The sequence below is a fragment of the Pungitius pungitius genome, chromosome 21 (assembly GCF_949316345.1).
Source record: "Pungitius pungitius chromosome 21, fPunPun2.1, whole genome shotgun sequence".
Lineage (NCBI taxonomy): Eukaryota > Metazoa > Chordata > Actinopteri > Perciformes > Gasterosteidae > Pungitius > Pungitius pungitius.
Window position 1 is genome coordinate 13,376,588 of NC_084920.1, and position 27,904 is coordinate 13,404,491.

Below are 27,904 nucleotides of genomic sequence, written 5' to 3' on the forward strand. Positions count from 1 at the left end.
TTGTCACATTTTAATCCGTTTACGTGAATAAATTAATTATTTTTTTTTCAAAATGAGGGAAAAATAACGGATGTAATAACAGACGTAAAAAGACATAAAAGGATTTGTCATGCATTGTCAACCATATTCCATGCCTACTTTGCTCTTGCGAAGGTGGCCTCAACTAAGGTCAACGTATGAGCCACGCGCAACCTGTGCGACGCAATCTTTTAAAAATTCAGTGTTTTTAACTGTCGTTGCGTTCGTTCTGTAAAAGCTCAAATCCCCACTTGGCGACAAACTTTAGTCAGCCCTGAAGTTTGTGCCGAGGAACAGCTGGCGCTACAGGCTCTCCGTGACCTACAGCAGCGCCGGCTGTGCTTTTCCCGCCTCTCTCCGTCTGCAGGTGGATTCTCAGGTGCTGATGGCGTATTGCTCTTTTGAGGAGGCGCAGTACCTGTTTCAGCAGGCCGCCGAGGTGGGTCTGCTGGGGCCCGGCTACATCTGGATGCTCACCAGCCAGGCCGTCGGCAACCCCGAAATCCCTCCGCCTGTCAGCTTCCCCATCGGCGTCATCGGCGTGATTACGGACCAGTGGAGGAAGAACCTGCGACAGAGAGTGAGGGAAGGTGTTGCCATCGTGGCGAAAGGAGCCGAGAGCTTCAAGAATCAGTACGGGTTCATCCCCGAGGGACACGGCAACTGCAACAAAATGGCTAAACACTCGGACAACAATACTCTGTTCAGGTAAGTCGCACTTTTTCGTCAGTGGTAGAAGGCGCCTGAGGAAAACACACTCATTCGTTCAAACTCTGTCTGCAAGCAATCGGCTCGTAGTCGCCAAATAATAGCCGAAAAATGAGCTGTGGCAAGATGGGGCAGTGTGTGCACCGGTTGTTTTAACCCCCCCTCGCTGTGCGCTAAAAGTAACGGCAGGGGGTCATAGAGCTCTCAGCTGTGTGTTACCTTTAACGGCCCCCCGAGGAGTAAGCAGGCTCCCGCTGGCAGAATGAAACAGGCACCGAGTGTGTGTGTGAGTCACCGCTTGCATGCAGCCGTAACAGGGAAACCCCCCCCCCCCAAAGAAAAATGCAGGTTTGCTGCCGCAGCGTGCGGGATAAGACGTGGACTGTACACACACACACACGCGTACCCAGGTGCCTGATCCTCTATGTGAAGTAAACGAGACAACACCTAATGGCGTGATCGTTGCACAAATAAGTCCAACTTCAGGTACGCGGCGTGGAGTTGAAAGAAGTTTGTGGTTTTAGTTCTGATGTGCAAATTGACCCGGGATTCATTATTCATAGCAACACTCTGTCAAGGATGTATACCTTAACAGGCAGGAAAATCACTCGGGAGGAACACTGTGCCCTCCACCAATCAGCTGCCTGTCTCATTCCCTAATGAGCTACTTCCAGTCTCCCTCGTTGCATTAAGCCCTACAGCGGAGCTTTAGGTTTTAATTAGGTGGTGATCATAGTGTGTGTTTATCTGTGTAAATGATATGCAAATGTTCCGGCTACGTTGGAATCAAATCAATCCATGATTGCAAGCTACGTACTCCTGAATCCATTAATCCGTTTCTGCGGCTCCGCAGGCACATGTTGAATGTGACGTGGGAAAGGAAAGATCTGTCATTCAATAACCAAGGCTTCCTGTCCAACCCCTCCATGGTCATCGTCGCTCTGGACCGAGACCGACTCTGGGACAAGGTACTGGTCACCAGAAAGGGGATCATGCTGACACTCAACAATGAGACATTTGTATGTATTGCATGTATTGTGGATTCACAGATTAGGAACAGTGATATTTTTTGCAGCAGTATTTTAAAAGACAATTCTCTTTAAGTTTCAGTTTAGTTTCAGGGGAATCAACTATTTCTATGTTTATTGTTGTTTGTTTATGCAGATAAAATTTCTACCCAAAGTTCACTATCAAAAGATTATTCTATGGTTATTGGCTGTAGCTCCCCAACAGGTCAAAATATTTTGTACACTAAATCTATGTAATATCTCTTTTAAAAACCCATAAATTATACATATGATTTGGCTGGATTTAACAAGTTTATGCCGATTGTTTTGGAGATGTCAAGTCTGTATTGTAATGAAGCAGAAAAAAATGAATTAAGCTAGTGGAGGGAAAGTGGGTGTGTTAAAAATCAAATCTCAAACAAATCACCTTTAAATTATATTTGAAGGTTGCTGTAGCTTTAAATCAATGTTTTTTTAATGTGTTCGTTTCTCTTACCGCTTTTTCACGCACACACACGCGCACACACACACACACACACACACACACACACACACACACACACACACACACTTTTCAAAGCCTGAGGGCATATTAAAGAAGTGTGAGAGAGACCTGAACATAATCTCACAGCTACAGTTGAACTCATTTATTTCTGGCCCGGAGAGACCGACCAGCTACATCAATGTCACCTTGTGGCTGGTGTGTATGTATGCGTGTGTGTGTGTGTCAACATGTTTAATTGTGCTGAAGTGGAGGTTTTGGTTGGTATGTGTGTGCAGATCTTAACGCATGTGCAGCCAACCCTTCATCGGTTCCTCACGTTGTGGTAAAGCTGATCGCGTGCGGTTCCAAAACTAACAACAAAACTTCACTTTAACAAAAATCTTGCTGTCCTCAATATAATCACATCACATGTTCTTCAACTCCACCTCACGTTGTGTGACCGGTTTTATTGTTCTTTGCTGGCATTGTTTGGGGCGTGCTGCTGGTTCACATTTAAGAAATAGCCAATAAAAGCTGGCTATTAGCGCTTCAATACAACAGACAGTATTTTGGAGCTAAAAAAACTAGATCTTTTTCTCATCAGTTGGTGGAGACCAAAGTTAGAGCTAAAAGAGGAGTTGGAATTATATTGCCAGCAATATGTTCTCACATAACTGCTCCATGTGTAAATAGGGTTTAACAGATTTAAGGAACCTCTTTTCATTTTATTTTGTGGCGTTCTTTTTTTTAAATGTGTATACAAGAAGGGTTCTAATGAGATTAAACCAATTAACAAAATCCACATTGCTGGTCTTAGTCAAGAACAGACTCTAGCATGAGGTCAGCCAGATGCAGGTAGGCTTTAATGAAAATGTGTTCACTCATATTCCCCCTTGGGAAGGTTTTAGAGTGTTCAAATTTGATTTCAATCAGAAAAGTTTATGCAGCAGAGAAGTTTCAAAAAGGTCTAAAGACCAGCTTCACAATATCTGCTCAAATGAGGTCTGCGTCACATAAGGAAGGATCAGAATGCCCTGAGGGTGCATTTTCCCACCTTTAATAAGCCTTTAATAAGGTCCTCACATCCTGAACAGGTGATCTGAATAAACCTCAAATCATCAATTTTGACATTGAGCTAAACGAATTGGGAAAAGGGAAATGACAGGAATGACATGATGAAAGCATCTTGAATGTTAATTTAAAATACATTCATTCAATAAAATCAACCTTTGATTCACAGATTGTTTGTTTGACTTTAATCACCTTTAATGACGTCCATCAAACAGACAGCTGCATATTTCCAGCTTACCCTGCTTTATTATTATAACTTGCTTTGGGAAGAAGTTAAAGAATAAAGCACTTTCTTTGATTTCTAGTAAATTCAATTCCAAGATCCTCGTACTGTGCTTTAATCCAAGATGGAATAACCAACAAAAGTTTTTGCACCTCCCCAACAGTGTGAGAATGACAGAGCTTCTGTTAAGTTCCTCCATGAGAGGACGAGACATCCCATAAAAGACGGATGGAAATGACTGATCTTCACAGATGGCGCTAAGAGAAAAAAAAAAAAAAAAAGGATTGTCTTGCACAGCGTACTGTACCTTCTCAAAGATTTGTAATTCATCCGTGTTTGACTAAGGGGAAGAGCGTTAGCAGGAGAACAAATCAAGGGTCGCTGTGAAGAAGTGTTCTCATTAAAGCTGAGAGGGAGCGAGTTTCTCACGCAGTAAGTCAGCTCAGTGCGGCTCATTAGGTGGGGCTCATGTGACAAACCGCCCTGGCTCTCGCACGGCGCGTTTCACTGAGTTCGGTGCCAACGCCGATGACGATTATTCATTGTGTGATCTGACATTATGCAGCAGTTCTGGTACACTTTGGCTCCGTTTGATCTATTGAAAAGATCAAGTTACATCTCCTGTGACTTCGGAGTTGGAGCCAGATGAAATGTAGAAGTAGATGTTTTTTTTTTTTTTTTTTTTTGTTAGTTATCCTATTTGACATTTTGTGAGCTGGTATACACGCTGGATTCCCAAATGTATGAGTCCCAGTACTGAAAAGAGTTTTTTGCACAAATTAATATTACTCTATATATATATATACATTTAATACGTAAAACACACGTTACAAATGACACTAATTGCCGGAACAGTTCCCATTTATAAACAGTGACATTTTAATTTGTTAATCATGTTAACAGAAGAAAATGAATTACTGATGAATCAGTTGAGAAAATGAACGGATATTTAAAGCAACATATGCTGGGATGTATTATTAATGTCATGCAGGCAGTAGCTCTTTGTTGTATATTCTGTGTTCTTTGCTCCTCATTCATGCATTAATGAACTCTCCTCATCTTTCATCTTTTAATTCTCTCCCTCCAGGTCATGCACATGCAAATTTCTCTTTTTAAAATAATAATAAAATAAAAAAAAACCCTCCCCCTGTGAAGTAGGGAGAGACGAGACAGGTGAAAAGGGAAGGGGTCGATATGCAAGAGAAGCCCGAGGGCCGACGTTTCAAAAAACCACGTGCGGGGTAACACTCGAGTGTCCATCCGCTCGCTCTCCTCCTCTCCAGGTCGGGACGTACGCCCAGGGGATCCTCCAGGTTCGCTACCCGGTCTGGCCCCGGTACGGCAGCTTCCTGGAGCACGTGTCCGACGACCGCCACCTGACCGTGGCCACGCTGGAGGAGCACCCCTTCGTCATGGTGGAGAACGTGGACCCGGGCACCGGCACGTGTGTCCGCAACACGGTGCCCTGCCGGCGCCAGTCCAATTACACGGCGAGGTACGCGCCTGAGCGGCTTGTTTGTTGGCTTTTGAGCAGGTTGCTTTGCGGCAGCGTTCAGCTTCGCTGGTGGACGGGTCTCCCGGGTTGACCTCAGATCAGCAGGTTCTCCCAAGATTTGTCAACTTTTAGCTTGGATTGCACAAAATGGACTCACTTTTTACTGCACCATTCGGCCGCATCGCAGGGTCCTTGTCGGCAGATTCCGCTCCACGGAGCCCCCCGCTCTTCCCACGATTGCCGCCCCCCCCCCCCTCACATCCACGTCAACTTGAAAGTCGAGCTCGACGCTTTGAACGACAGAGTGAGCGGACCTTGATTCAAGAGTGTTTTTTGTTAGCTGCTGATTTTAAGGTGAAGAATGAACTGTCAGCCTCAACTATTCCTGGCTCAGAAGGGTTTCTGAAAAGTGTTGCCAATTTCCAGACAAAACAAGTGGCCTTTAGGAAGGCTGGTGCCTTCAGAACAACATTAGCATTTGGGATTATTGTGTTTCAGAAAAGCACTTTACGTCTCTCAAGGTAAAGCAGCAATTTCGAGCGGGGAGTCTTTTTTTTCGGGGGGGGAGCATTTCAACATTTCAAGTGAAACATCTGCGCCTTCCCTCCCTCTGACGCCGTGCCCCAGTTTGGTCCCCCGAGTCGAACGCCGCCGCCATTCCTCCACGCTTCATTAAAAGCGGGGTGATTGTGTGCACGCGCGTGCTTTACAGAGCGCGCGGCAGAGAGGAAGCCATTTAAGAGCCCTGCGACCCGCTGCTCAAACCCACGTGACAGAGGCACCAGATTGATTTGCACTCCGTCAAACAAACACTTTGGCTTCCATTGTTTCTGCGGTGAACACTGATATATATATATATTTACAACTCACTAACGGCTCTTTCTGGTGATTGTGTTTTGAGGTTAAAAAAACGCGAGCGGAGAGAAGGACAAACGCTCACCGTTCTAATTCCAGTCAGTGACTTGTTTCAGAGATGCCGGGTTTTCGGGGGTCCGATGCGAATCGACCTCCTTGATTAGCCTCGACGTGACGTGTCTGCGTCTTGGCTCATTTATCTCTTTTTTTTTTTTTTTTTTCATTGAATATTACAACTGATTATTTTTCTTCAGTGATTTATTCCCGGTTTAATGGGAACTAAATGCCCAATAACGCCTCAGGATCTGGCTGTTTCCAGTATCTCATTTGCATTTGAAAGTTGTCAGATTGCATTTGAGACAAAGTGTGATGCATAAAACCTGCTCTTCCTTTTTCAGAGGGGAGAAATGTGCTTCTTATCATCGACATGTTGTTATTATTTCATCTTGGATAGGCCAAAAACAGAATATCTATTCAGGATCTATTAAAGCCACATTATGGTTTCCAAAGCTTTCAATTGTTCCACTGACAGTAATTTACTATTCATGAGGAACTGATTTCCATACACAAAAAACGTAAAGGAATCTGATGACATCGGGAGCTATTTCGGGGCTTGTTCACGTCATGTCTCAGCCACCCCTAGAAGGGTCATAACTGTGGATGTATACGAAACATTCATGCATGATAAATAGATCCTTGCAAGGAGCAGAGGACACACACATTGTTCTGCACAAGAACCCGACAAAAACATTTGCTGCCAGTATTCGAAATGCAACCTTTGTGCGTGTTCTTCTGATCCCTTCGGATCGTCAGCTGATGTGTTTTGTTGGTAGAAAGGTTCCTTGAAGGAAGGCCCGGGGGAACCAGACACCACAAGAGTTTCACTCGAACGCACTGCAAAGCCTCAGCTGCTGGTTTGCATTTAAAAAAGGAAAGCGGGACTGCGATATGTTTGTATGTAAAAAAAATAAAAATATGTATGCTATACATACATACAACATGTCTTTGCTCACCACCTTCAGACCATCTCGCTCACCACATCAGCTTCATTTCCTCACAGACGGCTGTGTTGTTGTGCACACATTTGTGCCGTGGAAGGATCAGATGAAGGATGACACCATCATTCTGTGTGTGCCGTCTTGACTTTAGTAGTTTACCTTCTTTCTGTGTTTATCTCTCCTCCGCCACTCATTGGCTAATCCCCCCCCCTCCCCCCTCCCCTCCGAATAGCCAATCAGAGTGATTTTCTTCACTGACGGGCTCCGCCGCCACGGTTTCAACGTGCCGTAATTAGAAGAACGGCCGCCAAAACCGGGCAAAACGGTGCCAACAATGAGGGTCACACCGCTGAAAAGCCGGGGGCGACAGACGCTCGGCCTGCTGTGCCGGGGCGTTTACCCAGCATGCCGCACGTGTAGCCTGCCGCTGTAACTTGTGCTGAATCGTTACAGATTTAATGTGCTATACGCACAGATTGATCACCCTTAATCACCCAAACAACACAAAAACAAACAATTCCTCCTGTAAATGTCACGTTCGCCTCAGTGATTCCACATGTTTCCGTGTACGTGTGTACGTGTGTGTGTGTGTGTGTGTGTGTGTGTGTGAGTGTATGGGTTATGCAGATTGCATAGCTGACCATGGCTGGTGCATTCATTACAGTGAGAGATATGGAGGGGCTTTTTGCTGGGCGCGATGACACATTGATTGCCAGTAAAGAAGATTTATCTGTCCAACACGGGTCATCCGTCATGGGACAATGTTATCCTGTCCTACCCTCATTCTGCTTCTCTTTCCCCCGTTCTCTCAGGCTGGCATGTCCCATTTGGACGGTGACCAACAAACAGGGCGAAGGAAAGCGAGCGGGAGAGAGAGAGAGAGAGAGACTGCGACCATGAAACACAGTTAATCTTGCTGTCTGGTCTGAGCAGCTTCCCCGCAGAGCAGATGTTTAGGGTGATTAGGACTTTTTGTCGTGCTCATTAAAAAAGATTCCTTTCTTTGGACAGATGATGGCCTCCTTTGGCAGAGAGCTGAGATGAAAACTATAAGGAAAAGGGAAATGTCTGGTACATTATTTTTACAATAAGGTATTAAAACATTTACAAAAATAAATGGGGTCCTTTTTCCTCATGTGCTTTTGTCCTGGGGGGGGGGGGGGGGCTTAAACGGCTCAGCCCCTGAGGTCTCATTAAGGGAAATCATCATGCCACACGACAAGACATCTTTTTTGGACAATATCTTTACGGATTTCATCATGGCCGTATCCATCGGTCACGTTGTCTGTTTACCACGTCGATCTCCACGGCGCCTGGTCGTCCGCGTCGCGCTTCCTGGTTCTGCCGTTCACCTGAGAATCCGCCACGCTGCACCGGTTCCTGGGCATTTCTACGAAGCACACAGCCCCAACTGCTGCTGATCCTCCAAGGACACCGGGCTGCATGTGTGCATGTGCAAGTGTGTCTGTGTGTGTGTGTGTGTGCGGGTTGTTAGTGGAATGCGTACAATGGCGACAGGTGGCCATCTCCTGCAGCAATCAATTAACACACATTCATCGGAGCTATTGGCTCCCGTGAAAGAAGTGAGCATTACCAAAACACTTGAAATGCGTCTGAAATGAACTCGTACGCTGTTGAAAATAATCAACCTGAGTGTTAATCGCTCACTTGACTCTATTCAATTTGACGTCTGGCTCATTTATCATTTATTCGCTCACATGTTCTTATGCTGACTCGCTGGCGCTCTGAGGTTGTGTCAATTACACATTTAATTACAGATTTTACTCATTTTCCAGGAAGTTTGGCGGCATCGTATCAATGTGTCGCCTTTCACTTTGTCCACCGTTGCGTTTACTGTCTTTATTAACGTCTGTTTCTTTTTATTTTTTTTCCACCATTTTCCTCTCCTTCTGTTCTACACCCCATTAAGTGGCGAGGCCACAGAGTGGAAGTGAGTACCTCTCACATACTTCACACCTTAATGACCTTTGACTATAAGGCCACCGCAGTCACTCAAGCATCCGCCCGAGGGCTCTGTCACATTGTGCGTGCTTTGTCGTCTCCTCCGTCTCCATCGACACCTTGTTAACAGACATTGATTTTACTTAATGAACCAGCCATCGCCTGCCCTTCAAGATCCCCCCCCCCCCCTCCCCGCCATAGACAATGCTCGCTGCCAGCATGAGAGACCCACCAGCTAAAAATCCCCCCCGACTGCCATAGAGAGGTCTTTAAATCACCAGATGTTTTAAAAACGGTACGTGTGACTCTGCTTTTTCTCACCTCTTGTGTCAGTGTTATGGGCCACGCCGAGTCCTACACCAAACTGTGCTGCAAGGGCTTCTGCATAGACATCCTGAAGAAACTGTCCCGCACCATCAAGTTCTCCTACGACCTCTACCTTGTCACCAACGGGAAACACGGCAAGCTGGTTCGCGGGACTTGGAACGGCATGATCGGAGAGGTGAGCCTGAGGGCAGAGTCATTCAGAGGGGGATAAGCCCCTGAATGCGACAACAGGTGTAGCCGGATTTGTTCTATGGACAATTATCAGGGCAAAGTGTTTGGAAAATGTTCTTCCATGGATCTAAGTAAGATAAGCGCAGCTTCGGGCTGGGATTTGCCCTAATTATGTTGCAGGTGTGTGTTGAATAAGGCATGCCGGATATCAAATGCTGTACACGAGTGAATTTCTTTATTCATCCATTCAGTTATAAAATAGTGTCTTTTTGAGAAGATACCTGACGTAACAATACATTTGTGGCCAACATCACTTAAAGGGAATCAAAGTGTGACATCATGTCAGACACGGTTGACATATTATCACTTCATTAAGGCAAACATGTCCGCCAACCGAAAGGCACAGTTTGTTGTCTTCAGTGTCACTTGCACAGCGCGCCACAGAGATTCCCTTTGATGGGGTTTTTATTTAGGTCTGTGGCGTGAGGCCGTTGGTACATACGTGGGGCGAACACACTCTTTTCTCCCTCACACACCGAGCCACATCAAACGCGGCTGAATCTGAAAGTGAAACGACCTACACGAGCGTTCCTCAGGAGACACTTTGTGCCTGCGTTTCTGTGCCTAAGGCACTTTTCTCTGGGTCTGAATCTCTCTGTGTGTGTGTGTGTGTGTGTGTGTGTGGCTCATTTACAAAAAAAACATTTCTCTCTGGAAAAAACAAAACAATCTTAGACGTGAGCAATGCACTGAGATCGGCGTCTGTGACTGCACGGATGTTGGGACCAAGGGTTGAGTGAATGCATTGAACAAATCAACGACTGCATGTGAAATAATTGTATTCAGTTAAACAAAGATAAAACGGTGCTTGTTTTTGGAGGACAAACGACCGAAAGGCAATGTTAAAGATGACAAACCAAGCTAGAAATCTAGGCGTCATCATAGATTCAGACCTAAATCCGTAACAGCCATAACAAGACAATTACTAAACCAGCGGCTGAAGGATATATCAATAATGAGAGTACTCACAGTATTTCTCAACAATTTGTCCATTGCTTCATCTACAGTAGACAGGGCTGCTGCTGTGTGCTCACGGGTTTCTGCAAAGAGTCGAAAATCAAACGTAGAAGGAAGACTTTTCTGTTTGCCGCTGCCTTCGAGATTCCAGATTCAAGGATTTAATCAATGTCAATGTCATTTCTGCATTTAATATTTCCTTTTCTTTGATTCCTTAAATGGGTTCAATTGGAAGCACTTTGAATTCGCTTGTCGTTGTAAGTTGCCTGGCCTTGGGACAAATATTCTTTCTATCCCTGTCACGTCGAGCCAAACGGGGAGCACAAAGACTTTGTCACATCGTGCCTTGTGGCCACGGTGTTTTTCAAATGTTCGCTTAAACAAAGCGCGTCGCTACGAGGGGATGACCTGCTTGTCTCGCCCCCCCCCCCCCCCCCGTTTTCTTCTCTCAGGTCGTGTACAGACGAGCCGACATGGCCATCGGCTCGCTCACCATCAACGAGGAGCGTTCGGAAATCATCGACTTCTCCGTGCCGTTTGTTGAGACGGGCATCAGCGTCATGGTGGCCCGCAGCAACGGGACCGTTTCCCCGTCTGCCTTTCTCGGTAAGAATCGGGATCGATTGGTCAGCTCAAAGCGTCCTGGAGTTTGATGTGCAGGACGTGGCGGCGGCCGACGTTGCTGCCATCTTCTTTTCCCCTTGCTCCCAGGATGGCCTACTTAGTTCTCTCTCTGCAGACGCGTCAGGAAAATTCCCCATTAAGCTTTTATCCTGCTGGAGCCTACAACTAAAATCCCCTTACGAACCGCACACACACACCTAAATCCCCCTTTCCACAACCTTAAACAACAAAATGTAGCACAAAATCCTGAACAGTGGAGTCCTGTTTTCTCTTATTCTCATCTTGCTATCCCTCTGCCGCACATGGTGACCTCCACCACAGGCTGAGGTTAAGAAGATGGAAGCAAAAAGAAAGAGACTTACTTTAATCTTTTATGTTTGCTCCTTCCTCCTCCTCCTCCTCCTCTCCCAGAGCCCTACAGCCCAGCAGTTTGGGTGATGATGTTTGTGATGTGCCTGACTGTGGTGGCGGTGACAGTTTTTGTGTTCGAATACCTCAGTCCAGTGGGTTACAACCGCAGCCTGGTGAGCGCCAAAAGTGAGTATTGAACCTCCGCCGTTGATGTTTCTAAAGAGCTAAACGAACGGCCAATGACCATCCAACGGGTTCCCACCTATATCACGGATTTTTTTAAATTCGAATTTTTTCCAAAGCCTGCCTGCTGCGCCACCTCCAACGAGAGGAGTTCCCCAACAGGAATTTGGGGAAAGGGCTAATCAATCCCACAATGCAGCAGTGACATAGCATGCCGCGTCCCGCGGTCCAAAAGGTCATTTTCCCGTTTTAATTAGCATTCGCCGCGGCGCTAATCGAAGCGTGATTGATTGCGGGGGCACCCTCGGTCGCTCGGCAGAGAGCAATGGAAACGGCCCGGGGTTTGCTAAATTGTTCCATGGTTTGAAAGTTTACAGAAAGGGCTTGAGATGGCTCGGGAAAACGTGCATGACAAACTACAGATGTGATTTTTTTTCTTCTTTTTTTACATATGAAAGATGAAAAGATGGAGAAGCAAATATGTGACTTTAATCTAAGCTCTCAAAAAGGTCAAATTGTAAAAAAAAAAGGTTTCACGCACCTTTTCGAGGTGCTTTTTAGATAAATTTCTGCTACGATTTGGTACTTTGAGGAAACATTGTTCCAATTCAACCCCTGAAGGAATGAGGTTTGGGTGGTTTGATGGTTAGGGGTTAGGGTCAGAACAAAAACATCTGGTTTGCTTCTGGTTTCACCTTTTTTTTTCGTTTCACCTTGACAGTGATCGTCCCCTAACTTTAACCAAGCTGTCTCTTTGGTTGCATACATAGCCCGACCTTAACCATTGCTGTGCAAAATGAGACCTTAACCATTGCTGTGTAAAATGAGAACACGCTTGTATTCCTACAAAATGCATTGACTGTAGAAATTGAGATCTGCATCACTATTTTGGTTTTGGCTGTTGCAAAGGTCAAAGTTTGAAGACTGCACTTTTCAGACCTGGACGTTGGCGCCGGTTTGAAAAGCAAGTCCAGATCTATTGTGCTGCCAACGGATAGGGAGTTACGAACTAAAACCGCTAATGCTCTGCAGAGTATTCAAGTTATGATCCTTGGAGGAGAATCTTTTTAAGTGATTTTATTTTTCTTCTCTTAGAGCCCCACAAACAAAACTCCATCCCCGTTTACTCACCTACATCCGCATTCACATTTCACGTTTTAATCGCAGTGATCCCAAAATGGGTGAGAATAAAACCAAACTATCTGCTTGTCTGGATACCAAGAGACCTACAAAATATTTGATGTAACCCTATGTTTTTCGAACAGGATGTTCTAAAAAGCGATTCCTTTGCTCCATGTTACCCTCCTCCCTGCTTCCTCAGCCCCTGGCGGTCCAACATTCACCATCGGGAAGTCCGTGTGGCTGCTGTGGGGCATTGTCTTCAACAACTCGGTCCCCATCGAAAACCCCAAAGGAACAACCAGTAAGATCATGGTCCTGGTCTGGGCCTTCTTTGCTGTGATCTTCCTGGCCTCATACACTGCCAACCTGGCTGCCTTCATGATCCAGGAGCAGTACATCGACACGGTGTCCGGGCTCTCCGACAAGAAGGTAAGAGACAGGAATAGACGACGCCGCGGCCGATATCGAATGTTCGCGCAGGCACGCGGGGAAGCAGGGCGTCTTTGTGGGGCCGTGAGATATGGAGCAAACGGCGTCTTTTGTGCTCCCGCCGTCTCCTCTTTCCTCTGTTCACCCCCCTGCATCGACTAACCAGAGCATCAACCGGAGAGGCACAAAAGACTCGCCGAAAGGCCTTCAAGATGAAGTCAACTCAAACGACTTTGTTGTGAATGTCTGTGTCCTTTTTTCAAATCAGTGGGGAGTCCAGTGGCATGAATGACTAATCAATTACTGCCTTCTGTCAATTCAGATGGTGCCCGAGTCTCCACTTGTCCCGGAGTAGACTTGTCAGTATTTCGGTTATATCAATATTCGCCCTGTGCCGTCTCCATCTCGCTTCTGGCTCACATTGTTAAAAAAAAAGAAGAAAAAAATGTTTGCCAAATGTCAAGCGATTAAAAACAGTCAGGCCACAGAGGAAAAACAACACCCACTTAAATGTGTGCACGCAGACGCACGCACACACGTACACACACGCACTGAACCTGCAAAAAAGAGCCTCGGAGGAGCTTTACAAGAAGGCGTATCCTTCTACGTAGATAGCAAAAACAACTCCCCGGCGAGGATCAGCAGTGGCACCCCAGTGATCTATGGTTGTATTAGCTGACTACGTTAGCTTCATGCAGATGCATTAGGTCCCACGGCAGAAGGGACTGATACAGATGACTGTGCACAACACGACCTCGGCTGCCCCTTCATTCGGAGATCTCTTGCGCGACAAAGGAGCAGGGCGTGTTCAGGGTCGGGTGATGACTGGGCTTTGCGTCTCGCAGGTTTAAAGGATGAGGCATTTGCGATTGTATTTCTTTCTTGTTTTTAATAAATGCCATAAAAAGATCAAAATCAATGCGTTGATCCCCCCTCGCAACGCTAAGTACGAGCATGATTAATTTGTCGTCGTGAACGTGCAGCCTCGGTTAGGTTTAATGGAAGGAACTATTTCATGTGGAACTAATTGCTTCAAAGAGCAGTTCCATTTAAAGTATATATTATTAAAAATATCACCATACCTCAGTAAAATACACAATCAACAGCCACAAATCAATGTGAAGACTTTCAACAAACCCCTCTATGTTTAAGTGTTAATTGCCTTTTTTTTTGTCCTAGAACTCGGACTTCGAGTTAAAAAGTCCCCTTAGTGCACAAAGACAATGTCTTAAGTTTCTCCATCAATTTTAATGGAAGTTACTTTTGCTTTTAATAGAACAGCTGATTCTGAAAACAAGGAGTAGCATCTCAATCCAATCCAATGGCGTCTCAGCTGAAGAGTGATTACATCACAACACGTACACTCACGTTGGGATTGGCCCATTCATTTGCTCTCGGCTCAAAAGGTCAACGCCTGTAACCAAGATGAATGGATTTTTTTCCCCGCTGAAGGTCTGCTTGAGCTCTAACAGACGTATTTCTGTTTCGTCCAGCGTTAATGAGTCGGCTCGCTAAATTCCGTCAGGTTCGCATCGAAGTGATTGAGGATCATCTGGATTCAAACAGATGTGCGCCGACTGAAGTGGGGTTTACTCGGATGCTGGTGAGGGTTTGCGGTCCATTCAAACGGCATCTAGTTTGGCTGCTGATTAACTCACCCTCGGGGGAAAAAAAGGGAATCAAACTCTGAAATGGATTTAATTGAACTAAAAAGTCCTCCGTCCTCTTTACTTACTCCGCCACATTCATTCACCCTGGTTGCCTTTTTGCTCGTCTTTTTGATTTTCTTCCTTCCATACCTTTTGTCATCTCTTCTTAACTCCTCTTTCCTTTGCTCCCGTTTTTCTCCTCTTCTCTCTAAGTTCCTTCCTTTCCTCCATTTCCTCTCCTCTCTCATTCTCTCCTCTTTCCTTCCTTCTCATCACGATCATTTTTTTATTGGTACACTTTGTTCTTCCTCACTTGCCTCCTCTTTACCCGTTTCTTTACTTCCTTCTACTTTCTTTTTCTCCCTCTCTCTTTCATTGTGGTGCCTTGTGAGTGTGAGTCTCCTCCTCCCAAACCATCCTCCCCTATTCTGCCACCCCGCCTTCCAGTTTCTCTCCTCTCCTTCCCTTTTATCCTCACTCCCTTTCCTCTCTCGCCTCGTCTTACCAAATGTCTTCTCCTTTTCTCGCCCTCTTATATTCTCTTGTCTCCCTCTACTCATATCTTCTCCCTCCTTTCCCTTTCCTCTCATCTTTTGCCTCCTTACAGTTCCAAAAACCGCATGAGCATTACCCTCCCTTTCGCTTTGGGACGGTCCCAAACGGGAGCACAGAGAGGAACATCCGCAGCAACTACCCCGACATGCACATGCACATGACAAAGTACAACCAGAAGGGGGTTGAAGAAGCTCTGGAAAGCCTCAAAACCGGGTACAGTTCCACAAACATTTTAACTTCATTAGTACACGATTAGAAGAAGAAGAAGTTATATTTAACTGATCCTCCTGCCAGTGAAGACACGAGACGCTACGGTAATAGAAGTCACATTTTTGATGATACAGCGGAGATTTCGATGCTCTCTGTGATGTAGCAACTACTCGTGATTTGGGCCAATTTGATAGGTGTATTCTTAGATGAAAAGAATCATGTCTGGTGAAGCGTACTTTGTATAGAGAAGTGCTGCATAATCTTCACTAGGAACAAGCATTTGAAGCTATTTGCACATTTTGAACCCGGTGAGTACAAGCTGTGTACATTGTACTTTGTATTGTTTGATTGTTTATTTCTGGAAGTGTGGAATAAAAATTTGCATTTGAAACATGAATAGATAATCAGTGTGAGCACTTAGGTTTCTCTCTTGCAACGTCAGCCTGACTGAAACATCTCAACAACTACTAGATTGATTGGATTAAGACTTGGATTAAGGTTTGGTAAAGATATCGGGATCACCGGAGGATAAATCTTACAGATTTGGGTGATTCCCATTGGTTTACACTTTGGTACAACCATTCATGCTCCGCCAGATCGCGACAAGCAGTTCAAAATGTTAAAATAATCCAATTCTACTGCAGGATCCTGCAGGGTATGTGTGTGAGAACTTTGTAGGAGCTCGACATTCTGTCAGACAGAGAATACCCATTGACTTGCAGGAAGCTGGACGCCTTCATCTACGACGCGGCGGTTTTGAACTACATGGCCGGGAAGGACGAGGGCTGCAAGCTGGTAACCATCGGCAGCGGGAAAGTGTTTGCTACCACGGGATACGGCATCGCTCTGCAGAAGGACTCCCGCTGGAAGCGGCTTATTGACCTGGCGCTGCTGCAGTTCCTCGGAGACGGTGATCCAAACGTTACAGGATATATAATACACCACCCACGCCCGCATGAACACACTCTTACTGTCCACGGCTTGTGTTTAATCCGGTCCGACTGGCCCTCCGTGTGAGATCCATTAGAACTGGCTTCAGTCAGTTCAGAGTGTGCCGTGTCAGTGGGGAAGTGGGCTTACAGGGAGGAGTTAATATCCTGCAGAACAGTGAGGACTGCCAGGGATATGATTATTTCCATTACACACACACACACACACACATCCGTCCTACCTGTTCTCACACACAAACATACTCACCATGACAGCCGCCAGTGTGGAATAAATATCCTCCCTCCTCTGAGGGCTTAAGTGAACCCCACACACTCGCTGAGCTTTTCATGATTTAATAGGAAATGGTGTGTTTATGGTCAGCATAAGCTAAGTGAAGGAGAAAATGTCAAGTGCTCCCCGGAGGCCACTTGGGGGAACACACCTCAATAGGTGGCCACCTGTTCTAAGGCCTGGAGAAGTTTTGTGAAAAAAAAAAAAAAAAAAAACGAATGGAAAGTTCAAGCAGTTCTCATTTAATAGGTGCAGACATGAAGTTCACTCAATTTTCCTACTCAGCTGCTGTGTTTGTGTACATGTAGATATTGTGCAGTGTAGATATGAAAGACCCCTTTGTTTTTACTGTCCCGCCAATTGATCGCATCGAAATTTGGATATACGTTTTTGCCATAATAATAATAATGTCAGCATATTGGGTATTTCTGGAAGGTCTAGAATCATTTCAATGGATCAGGGGACCTAGAGAGGTTTAAGTGTTGAGGGCCCGCTTTTGTCTAAGGCTATTTGCAGTGAAAACCGTGTGCCTTGTTTTATGTGTAATCCCCCAATTTTAAGACAATGGACCAGGAAAACAATGAAAAAAGAGGAAATGAGAATCTGATTTCTTTAAAGCCCAATATTGAAAAGATCTTTAGCATCATGTGGCATGCAAGCAAGTGAAAGGAAGAATTATGCAAGTGTGTCATTGGACGATACAACACTATATATATCTTAAATTAGCATTGACTTTGCCTGAGAGGAAGCATCAATTATGCTTTGTTTTTCTTCAGGCCCTTTCTGCATTAGTTTTATTTCAGATCCAGTAAAGTGGATTTCAGATCACACACATAAACAATGTGTAACTTTCTTCAGACACATGCACTGTTTATCTAAAATAATAAAACATAGTTATGCAGCGCGTCAGGTTATTGTAAGCTATTGTTTCTCTTCTTCGCTCTGTCAAGTAATCTCATAGTCTCTCTTTCTCCCTCCTCTCCTCTCCTCCCTTAAACCTCCGTTCCTCCAGGAGACACTCAGCGCTTAGAGACTGTGTGGTTGTCGGGCATCTGCCAGAACGAGAAGAACGAAGTGATGAGCAGCAAGCTGGACATTGACAACATGGCGGGCGTCTTCTACATGCTGCTGGTGGCCATGGGCCTCAGCCTGCTGGTCTTCGCCTGGGAACACCTGCTTTACTGGAAGCTGCGACACTCCCTCCGCAAGTCCCACAAACTTGACTTCCTGTTGGCCATCAGCAGGGTGAGTCATTTGATTGATTTATTCATTTAAGGGTTGGTAAATTACCGATTTTTCACTTTATTAAACGGGCTGATTGGCTGGTTGCAATCTGAGTAGTTGAGTAACAGCTCCCATGAGTAATTCAAAGATTGGCTGGTTGATTATTTTGACTCTAAGTGGTTGCTTGCTTTTCTGTGCTACATGCTGTTTTACATGCAGTGGCTTTTATGCGATGATAAATAAGCTCAAATGGATTTGTATATTTGCATGCAAATGCCTAATGTCATTAGAGGGCCTTGTTAAGACATTAGCTGAAATGACACTGCATTGTTATTTAGAGGGAGAGGGGAGAGATAAAAGGAAATAAAAGCCGCAATAATTCTGGTGTTTACGCAGCATTTTTACTATATTTTTTTGGGCAATTGTCTTAAATCAGTACCCGTTGTGTTGAGGTCATTGTTTGGGAACAGTTTCTGAGGCAGGAAGCTGTAGTTGAAGTTGCAGCCAGGGAAATGTCCACGGACACCAGCCTCCTCTGCCGTACCATTACTATTGTGGCTGGATCAAGGTTTTATCAGATTAGCGACTAAATGACTGATGATCTGATCATTAATCCGCATGGGGCGGCCCCTAGGGCCAAATTAAATTTGGCTCTTTTAGCATCTCCCAACCAACTGTAAGCAGACAGCAGTCATGGGATTTGGCTCTGTGTTTGTCCAAGCAGTTAGAGAAGGTTTGTTCTGCAGGGGACTTTAGGCATGTGTGTGTGTGTGTGTGTGTGTGTGTGTGTGTGTGTGTGTTGTGTGTGTGTGTTGTGTCCCTTTATTGGGGCGATCCTCTCAGCTTAAACAACAACAGCTTAGAGTTTTTCCTTGAGTCCCAGAAGAATGCATAATGAATTTGTGACTAAGTCTTGCCTCAGTGATAAAATAGGATAATTTCTTTAGTTAACAGCCAGTTTGGTTTCTATTGGTTAGGGGTGGAACATTACTTTGAGATGCACAAATCGTTTTCTTTAGTGTAATGGTTTCCTTTGGGTCCATTGGGTTGATTTAAGGTTAAACAGTTTGCGGTTAACTATTGATTCAACTACCAATGATTCAGTGATTTATACCCTACTTTTTTCTTTTCCCACTTCTTCTTCTCTCCTCCTTATTTCTTTATCTTCCTCGTTCTTGGTCATCCTGAATCACCCCTCAGGGTATTTACAGTTGTTACAAGGGAATGGAGGACCCTGGGCATTCGTCTGGTTTTGCCAAACCAGACCTGACCTCCAACTACGCTCAAGCAAACATGCTGAAGATGCTTCGCACGGCCAAGGACCTAGTCTCCACCGCCAATGTTGAGACCTCTCTGGACAACGCCACCAAGACCATTCAGCAGTTAAGTCGTCATGGCGGCAGCTTGCCCGTTCGTATTCCACAGGTCGCAATGGAGGCTGTGCCAGGAGGATTTGCTTATATTACGGAGAATCATTGCCCCCTAACCCCACCTCTGACCGCTGTTTCCTCCCTAAAACAGCAGAGGGGAGTCACCAGGCCCACGCCACTGCGCTACACGCTCCCGACTCGCTCTACTCCGTGTCTGTATGACCGGCCACTTCCTGTGTCCAGCCTCAGCAGCCCCCACTTGGCCATGGGTGAGCAGCCACCTCATCAGCACCTGCATCAGTACCAGACGACTGGGAGACTGTACATAGACCCCCATCCTCAGTTGCCCTACATGCCCTACACAGATCTCCAACTTCCTGACATCTACGCCTCTCATCCGGTCTCCCTGCCTCAAAACCAGCATGGCCAAGCGGGCTTCTCCCAACGGAAGAGGAGGTCCAAGAGTTTCCAGTGTGAGGATGGGGATTTAGGGAGGAGAAAACACAGGGACCAGGAGAAAAATGACATAAGTCCGGTCTATCTGAGTGAACTCAAAGCCAACCACCTCCAAGAGAACCACATCTCCGCCCCCAACGTCAACACCATGTACTCAGGGGAGAGGAGGTGTCCCCGGGTAGAGAGCTACAGCTCCTGGCCCCCGGAGGATCTGATGCTGAGAGGAAGACGCAGGCACCGCCGTCCCTCCTTCCTCAAAGCGACTTGGGGCAGCGAGCAGATGCGGCAGCTGGACGAATCCCAGTCGTCCCAGTCCAGCCAATCCCCTACCACCCTGCCAGACCTGTTCCCATGCATTCTAACACCAACCACACCTGCAAAGCCCTACAACCCCGCCCAACTTCGAAACAACCTGTGCCTCCCCAGGAACCAGGCCTACCTCCACATAAGGGAGGACCAGAGGAGGTCCAACGGGCGCAAGGTCCAGAAGCTGCGCCACTCCCATTCCACCCACCTACCCACGTACGGAGAAGCGGTACGACACGGGACAGGGTTAGGGCGGGGGATGGTACGGAGAGCCACCAGCTTGCTCAGCAGACAGTACGCCCATTACCTGAACTCGTACCCCGGACTACCCATCTACCATGGCCCCCTAGACCTGCAGCACCACAGCCAGGCTCCCAGCAACCACCCCGGTACCAGCCCGGTGTGTCAGCTGCTGGCTTGCGGCGGTGGAAGATGTGGAAGCCAGCGGGCTCTGCTCTACCAGGACAGTGTGTATGGGGCCTATGGGGTCTATCAGGGTTCCCAGACTGGATCGGAGGCCCTGGCAGGTCAGGCGGCAGGGGCTCAACCTGCGGGGAGTCCCTGTGTACTTCGCCCATGGCGACGGGTGTCCAGTCTGGAGTCTGAAGTCTGATGGGAGTCGCAGAGGACCCACAAGATAGACACTGTGGATTGACAGAAGGTGGTCGATTCGTGTAAGAGGAAGGGATGGTATAACTTGAATTAAGTGTTGATTTTCTATGTGCCCTTGTACGGTAAAAATAGAAGTTTGGGTCTGCAAATTTTACATATGTTTAGGACTTTTTTGATGTATTCTAGAGTAAGATATGAAGACTGCACTGTTATCATTTTATCCGCAAGAAGGGTGTGGGAAGCTGGGATCAGCAGGTTTTTACTAACTGCTTTCTCAAAATGCTGTGATGTGTTTTCTGTGCTTTAAGATTTACAACAGTCCACAGTGTTGGCGCATGGTTAAACTATAACCAGTTTTCATGCTGTGTGTTAATGTATATTTTATTCTGGACGGTTGGGATTCAGTCTCGGGAGTCTTTGAATAAAGAAACCTTTTAACAGCAACTGGGAGAAATAGCGGCGTAATAAGGGATTGTCTCTTCAAATACAGTCACCAAATACAAGCAGCCATTGTGGCACAATTTTTGACAATGTACATATACGTACATATGAAGAGTCCAAAAGAAGACATTTAATATTAGAAAACCTGACTCCAGACACAGAAGAGCAGCAGTTTTCTAGAATGAAATAATCATTTAAGACATTTGTTAATATATTTAAAGTACTGTACCTTTAACTAAGTGTCATAATTTGGAGATCAACCCTTCGAGTCATCATTTAGGGATTAGTTAGAGGAAGCAGACTTTGTGAAAGCAGTCCATATGAACACAGTCTGCTAATTGATTAAAGTATTTGGACATCACTGACCAGTACTAGTTTTCTTAAACATGGATATTTCTTCCTTACTGGGTCTCAGTATGAGGCTTCATTACAGCACAACATCACACAGGGCCTCACAATAAATCAATTCTGCATCTTATTACTATATTGATATAAAGAAAATGTGGTATTTGAGGATGGTTAGTGTCAAGTTCATGTATTCTACATATAGTATGAATTTATTGTCACTCTTTGCATTTTCTAATCACCATTTTGGCACATTCTTTTTTGTAAAGCTTTTGCCAATTTACTTAAATATTTGTTATTACTCTATTAACTTTATCAGTTGGCCTATATATTAAGATTTCCATTGCTATATATTTTCCACTCTTTTATATCCACCCATTATCCCTGTTTTCCCCATCCCCTTTAACGGTTAAATGAGGTAATTAAAGATATTCTAGTATCTATATTACCTGGCTCCCTTACCCTGTATTTAATCACTTAGATCTATTAAAGAGCCTTTTGGATGAACGTGCATGTGTGCCTCTTCTTTTTAGAGTCTTTTTTGGTCAGTGCTGTTGTATTTCAATGGAGAAAAATTATGGGGGAACAGATCAACGTTTTGTGAATTCCATAAAATGATTCATGAGCAAATTGGTACCAATGTCATCCCTCTGTGGTTATTGTGATGCTACAGCCAGTGATTAGCTTAGCTACCAGTTGGTTACCAGTACACAAAAGCTCATTCATTTAAAGTTTTTTTTATCACATTTAATTCATATTGAACAACTGAGGAGCAAAAAATGACACTTTTTGTCCCTTTTTTTTTTCAAAGCCCTCAACCCAGGACTCGTAAGTGTAGACTACACCACGGTCCTGCGCTGCACATGTAGTGTATAATGCATAATCGACTTCATCGGGATGACCTAGCTCTACAGCATAGTGGACAACACCTCAACTGAGAGACAATCCACCCAAACTATTTAAAACCAATGAATTTATTGGTGTTCAAATACCTAATATATCTAAAACACAATGTATTTGTCAAGGTGTACAAGTGCAAGTGAGTGGGCGATACGTTCTCTGCAAACTATTGTTTATTGCTATCTGATGGTCACATAAGTATCTCAAGGACTTTTTCTCAATGCGTGACAAAAAATACTCCCTTTTTTTAATGTACTTTTGTAAGGCTTCTTGTTATTTATAGAAAAACAACCATTTTCTATTAGGCAGTTAACCGTTTTCATTTCGTTTTAGGTTATACTCAGTAAGGTAAACCATCAATTTCATTGAAATTAGACTTTTTGTAAATTCAGTTTCTGGTTAAAACTAGGAAAACTTCGTCAGGGTTTCCTTCCTCTGTCTGTTTCTGCTGAAGCTGTCCGACCTTTAAACTCGGCGCTCGCTTAAAGCAAGTTCCGGTTGAGATAAGCTTTCCTATTTCAAGGTGACCTGTTGCACTGGCAATTACTCTCATCTACGCTGCCGCCATGACGAGATAAGACCATTCAGGAGGCCAGGTGAGTAATGATGGAGAGTCCAAACATTAAGCGCTTTGATTTTTCCATTACTCTCTCACTTTGTTACTCGAGCATTGCCTCAGATTGGACCGTCATATTGATTTAATCCTCTGCGCTGCTACTGATCCCGTATTCTTTTGGTTCAAGGTAATTGAACTCCTCTTCGTCCCCGAAGAGCAGAAAGGGGCTCAGCGTGCCTCCGTAATTAAGACGTGCTTCTGTGACCTACATTCTCACAGCAAGGCTCAGTGCTAAGATTTACTGCAAATACCTGTTTACTGTGTTTGACTGTTGTAAAAAGATGTTGTAAATCCTGCCAGGATCAGATTCCAGTCACACGAGCATGCGTGACGCTCATTCAGCGTTTACGGGTTCACGCAGGCAAACGAATCCCTTTTCATAGTAAGTTTTTGTCAGACAACTAAATTAAAAAAAAAAGGCAAACTAATCTGAGGAGGCCCAATGAAGTGCAGGAGGAGAGATGGGCCAAGAACCGCAGGTGAGGGAAATGAGGTCATTACACAGGTGAGGGAGCTGATTGGCCGGGGAAAGCTGAGAGCAGGGAAAGGCTAACGAGGCTGATTAAGAACAGATGTGCAGTGGGCGGGAAGAGCTGCTCAGACACACGGCAACGGACTGTGCAGCTTCGCTTGGTCCTGAAACATATTGTTCTAACAATAATTATTGTTTTCACATAAATGTTGTTGGATGTACATTTGATAAGGTGTAATGAACCGCTGCAGGGTCACTGTTAAACAACAGCAAAGGTAAAGATATTTAAATAACATTGTGTAGTTTTTTTTATTAGTTAGATTATTTCTTTGAGAAAATGCAATTGAAAGTTTCGTGAATTAGTTATTAGCACAATGTTTTTTTCACAAGTAGAGAGGTCTAATGTTTATTGGCATTTTTAAGTAAAGTTTCACCCCCTTTTGCTCTGAAACGATATATTCGTTGCAATTATTCAAACAGCTGGATAATTAAAAAAAACACCTAGAAAGTCGTGTAGTTCCCCAACACCATTTGTACATCTTTTATGTTACATGTTTGGAACCCTGTGTGTACTAAATGTCATTAGAAAACGTTGACTGTGGAGGTTGGAGGCGTTTTATTGTGTTGAGTATAAATGTTTCATTGTCATATTGACAAAGTAGAGCACATCCACGCTCCTCCGAAGGAGAGGAGAAAATCATTAATTTCAACAGCCATTAGACAGTAAACACTCCTCAATATGAGGCCATCTGGGGCTCGATGTCCGAGTGTCACATTTAACTGATTTATGTCGGTGCAACTGCCACTTTTAAATCCATGCACATTTCTCATATTAAGTGTTTAGTTACAACTGTCAGCTTATGTTTTCATAATGGCAGCAGCCATCACATTGATCTACGCGTGAATATTTTAACAAATGTTTGGAATATATTTCCACTCAATATTTATGAACCGCAGAAGAAGAAACTTAAATAATAAAGGTCCCCTCATTTATTTACTCCAGCGATACCACGAGGCTGATATTTTACACTTATTTGATACAGATTAAAAAATTAAAGTATGAAAACATCATGGTCAGGCTGCACACACACGCACAAACACACCGCGATACAACAGCAGCAGGTCCATTTCCCTCAAGCAAAACACACTTATGTCAAACCCAGACGAAAATAAAGGATGGGAAGCAAAGGAAGAGATGAAGGACAATTAGGTGCCCAACCGACATTTAATATTCATATCAGGGTGACACAGGAGTCTGTAAGTCCCAACCTCCAAGCGAAAGCATTATTCATTTATTCAATTAAGCGCACAAACCGACGCACGTCCCTTCATAATTTGCCACCAGGGATAGAGCCACTCTTTTATCTGCATTTGCTCTTTTTAAACAAGAATATTCTCAAAAAGTAGGACTAAAACCCGGTGGTCGAGTGGATTTTAAGCGCACACGCGCTGCTTTACACGTATCCAAGCAACAACAGCATCCTTGTGTGGTGGGGTGGAACGCAGCCTTTCGGCTGGCTCCTCCCCAGCCAAACGGCCAATTAAGAGCAGGCCTTTAAAAGCACCTGCCGTCAGGGCCTCAAGCACCTTTTGTGTTGTGCTGCACAGGTATGTTTGGTGGTGTTGGTTTTTTAATGTCTCTAAATCCATATACTAACAGGAACCTTTTGTGTTGTGCTGCACAGGGACCCTGCTGCTGTTTTGCTCAATTCTATTTGGTAATGTGTTCTCTACTTTATTTCTTTGTTGTACTGTTTCTGGTGGTTTTATTGCTGTGTTTCGTTTGCCGTGTTAAGTAGACTTGAGTTTGTTTGTTTTCTTGTAGTTATCAGAATTTACTGTGGTTTTATTGCTGTGTTTCGTTTGCCGTGTTAAGTAGACTTGAGTTTGTTTGTTTTCTTGTAGTTATTAGAATTTACTGTGGTTTTATTGCTTTGTTTAAATAAAACCTTTACTTAAATATCAACTGGTCTCTGCCTATAGCCCACAGTAACTTATCTGCGTGCCTTGGGTGTTTTTCGATAGTTCGTGGGTCCCCAAGTGGCGTTGTTGACTCTTTCCCCTAACCCCCCCCCCCGTCACACTTGGTTCGGTTGTCGTCCTCGGAGGGCCGAGGTCTGGGCTCCTCACACCTCCCCGCCTCGCAATAAATTGCTTCACGTGTCGCAGCAACGGCTCCAGATGCTCCGATGTCACCTTGAGACAAAAAGCTCGCCTGCCCTTCCCCTCGCTGGTGAGAGGGAGCAGAGCAGATAAGAAGAAGAAGAAGAAGCCAGAAACGTGTGAAGAAATCAAGAGAGGCAGAGAAATATTTGGCACAATTAGGGCGAAGGAGGAGGAAACTAGAGATGGTGTAGAAGATGTCTGAGAATTATCAGAGGCGGACGGATGGAATACATTACGAGTGAGGAGGGAAGGAAATAAGGGGGGTTTTTGAGAGGAGATGGAGAGAATATGGTCAGGTGGAGGAGCAGATGGAAAGATAGGAGAGGAGAGTGAAGGGTGAAAGAGGGCAGAATAAAGGAAAGGTATTAGGTCAGGTGATATGAGTGAGCAGGGGTTTATTAAAATAGTTCCGTTGGATGAGGGAAACCGGGAGAACATTGGGGAATAAACTCCCATTAGTTGTAGCACGTCTTCATTTCCTGCCTGGAAATGGGAAATTTATTTACAATGACATCCTCATTGAAGGGAGATACACAAACCAAACAACCATTATTACTATTTCCCCGACGTACACGCGGAAAAACCTGCAAAAAAGGGCCGCAGCTCTGCCTCCCGCCATCACATTAACTAAATCATCAAAGCGTTACAGCACTCGGAGTGTGACAGCTGTCTGTGCACATGAGGACACTCTTTTTTTATTTTGCCACAGTACGCAATTTAACTTTGCATTTTAGAATCCGTTTTCTGAGTGTGCGTTCGCATGTCTGTGTGTGTGTGTGTGTGTGTGTGTGTGTTTGCAGATTCGAGACGGGACGATTGGATCTGCCAGCCGGCAGGAACGTTAATTACTTCAGCAATCTTCAGGCTCACTTCCCACTATCACTCCCATCTCTGGGAAGGGGATGAGCTCGGCCATTCAGGAAGCCCGAGCCTCCGATTCGAATCTGCTTCAGGGAAGAGAGGGAGGGGGGGGGGGGCGGCGACACAAGCGAAACAATAGAAAATGAAGCGCGGGGGCGTGTTCACCGTTGAAAAGTTGTCCCCGTAAAATTGTTCCCTTAACACTTTACAGAACAGCTGGGAAACAGACAAGGCACGCTCTGAGGCACGCCATCACTTCTCCGTGGAACTTTGTCGGTGCATTTTTAACAGTGACTTAATGAGGCAGATTCTACCTTGACAAATCAAGGTCCTTCTTTGGTTGGGGGGGGGGGTTACAGAAATGCATTTTCTCTTGCTCTCTTTTATGTCATTATCTATTTAAAAAATAGATTCGGATGACTGATGAAATCAATCTGGTCTCTAACAAGGGAACATTCATACTTATTTACTTACTAAAATTGCTTTTTTCAGGAAAATAAGACCTTTCAACGTAGCAAGAATACTGTATTAATAGATTGAAAATATCACTGACATGATCATTGAAATACTTTTTATAATAAAATCAATTTCCGAGTTAGAAAGTGGACCGAAGCAGCACTCTCACACTTCCATAAGATAATTCTTTGGGAGCATGCTGTGTTTATTACATTCATTTGAAATCTAACTCTAATAGTTACAACCCTAGACATACAGTATATAAAGGCTAGATGTCTTACGGCGGAGTAAAGAACGTCCGCACATGGCGCCCAATCTTGGTAGGGTGAGTTCTCTCACCCATAACATTGTGTTGGTAGTGGTACATGTACTTTAAATAATAATAACTTGCTCAATTTTTGGTTTGGTTTGTTATAAACGTCAGAGATGTAGTTACGACACTGCATACGTTTGAATAATGTTCAGTTTGATGTCATTTTCGTATGAAAACCCTTGATTATTATTCAAATTATTCATAAGTATGCAGCGTCATAAATATATCTCTGTATGGGAAATCTTGTACCCATTTTATTATTCTATTTATTATAACATCGCATAAATATTCATAGTGTGTATGCAGTGTCATAACTACATCTGACAAACCAAACCGTTTAAAAAGTTATGGTTATTTAAAAAGTACACTTATCACTACCAACACAATGTTGTCCTAACCAAGATGGCCGCCATCTGCGGTCGTTCGACTCCTTTGGCCGGCATCAGGGACGAGGCTGTGGTTACAACTCGCATATGCCTGTACATTTTAGTTTGAAACTCCTTTCTTTTTCTTTTGATAAAACAAACAAGATGAAAGGAAACGTTATTTCCAGGCGGCAGAGGTTGTGGAATATTCTGGTGTTTACATCCTGCATGGGACCTTTCTCTCAGCTTCACGTGGACCAGCATGACTCTTCATCCCTCCTAAACCGTCACCGATTTCCATTAGAGCAGCGGCTCCAATCG

At 44.7% G+C, this 27,904-nt stretch overlaps 1 protein-coding gene across 7 annotated transcripts in view; it reads left to right on the forward strand.

Moving 5' to 3' along the window:
- LOC119212985 (glutamate receptor ionotropic, NMDA 2C-like) overlaps positions 1-21,941 on the forward strand; it is a 43,324-nt gene extending 21,383 nt beyond the window's left edge. For 4 of the 7 annotated variants that reach the window (XM_037463905.2, XM_037463903.2, XM_037463906.2 and 1 more), the window contains 12 exons: positions 386-726; positions 1,580-1,694; positions 4,795-5,006; positions 8,790-8,810; positions 9,155-9,323; positions 10,789-10,942; positions 11,372-11,497; positions 12,816-13,045; positions 15,302-15,462; positions 16,182-16,369; positions 17,693-17,925; positions 19,105-21,941. In XM_037463905.2, the coding sequence (XP_037319802.1) occupies positions 386-726; positions 1,580-1,694; positions 4,795-5,006; positions 8,790-8,810; positions 9,155-9,323; positions 10,789-10,942; positions 11,372-11,497; positions 12,816-13,045; positions 15,302-15,462; positions 16,182-16,369; positions 17,693-17,925; positions 19,105-20,649 (3,495 nt within the window). In that variant the 3' untranslated portion in view covers positions 20,650-21,941. The remainder of the gene's footprint in view (positions 1-385; positions 727-1,579; positions 1,695-4,794; positions 5,007-8,789; positions 8,811-9,154; positions 9,324-10,788; positions 10,943-11,371; positions 11,498-12,815; positions 13,046-15,301; positions 15,463-16,181; positions 16,370-17,692; positions 17,926-19,104) is intronic. The other 3 variants (XM_037463911.2, XM_037463910.2, XM_037463909.2) reach the window with 3 other exon arrangements.
- The last annotated feature ends 5,963 nt before the right edge of the window (positions 21,942-27,904 follow it).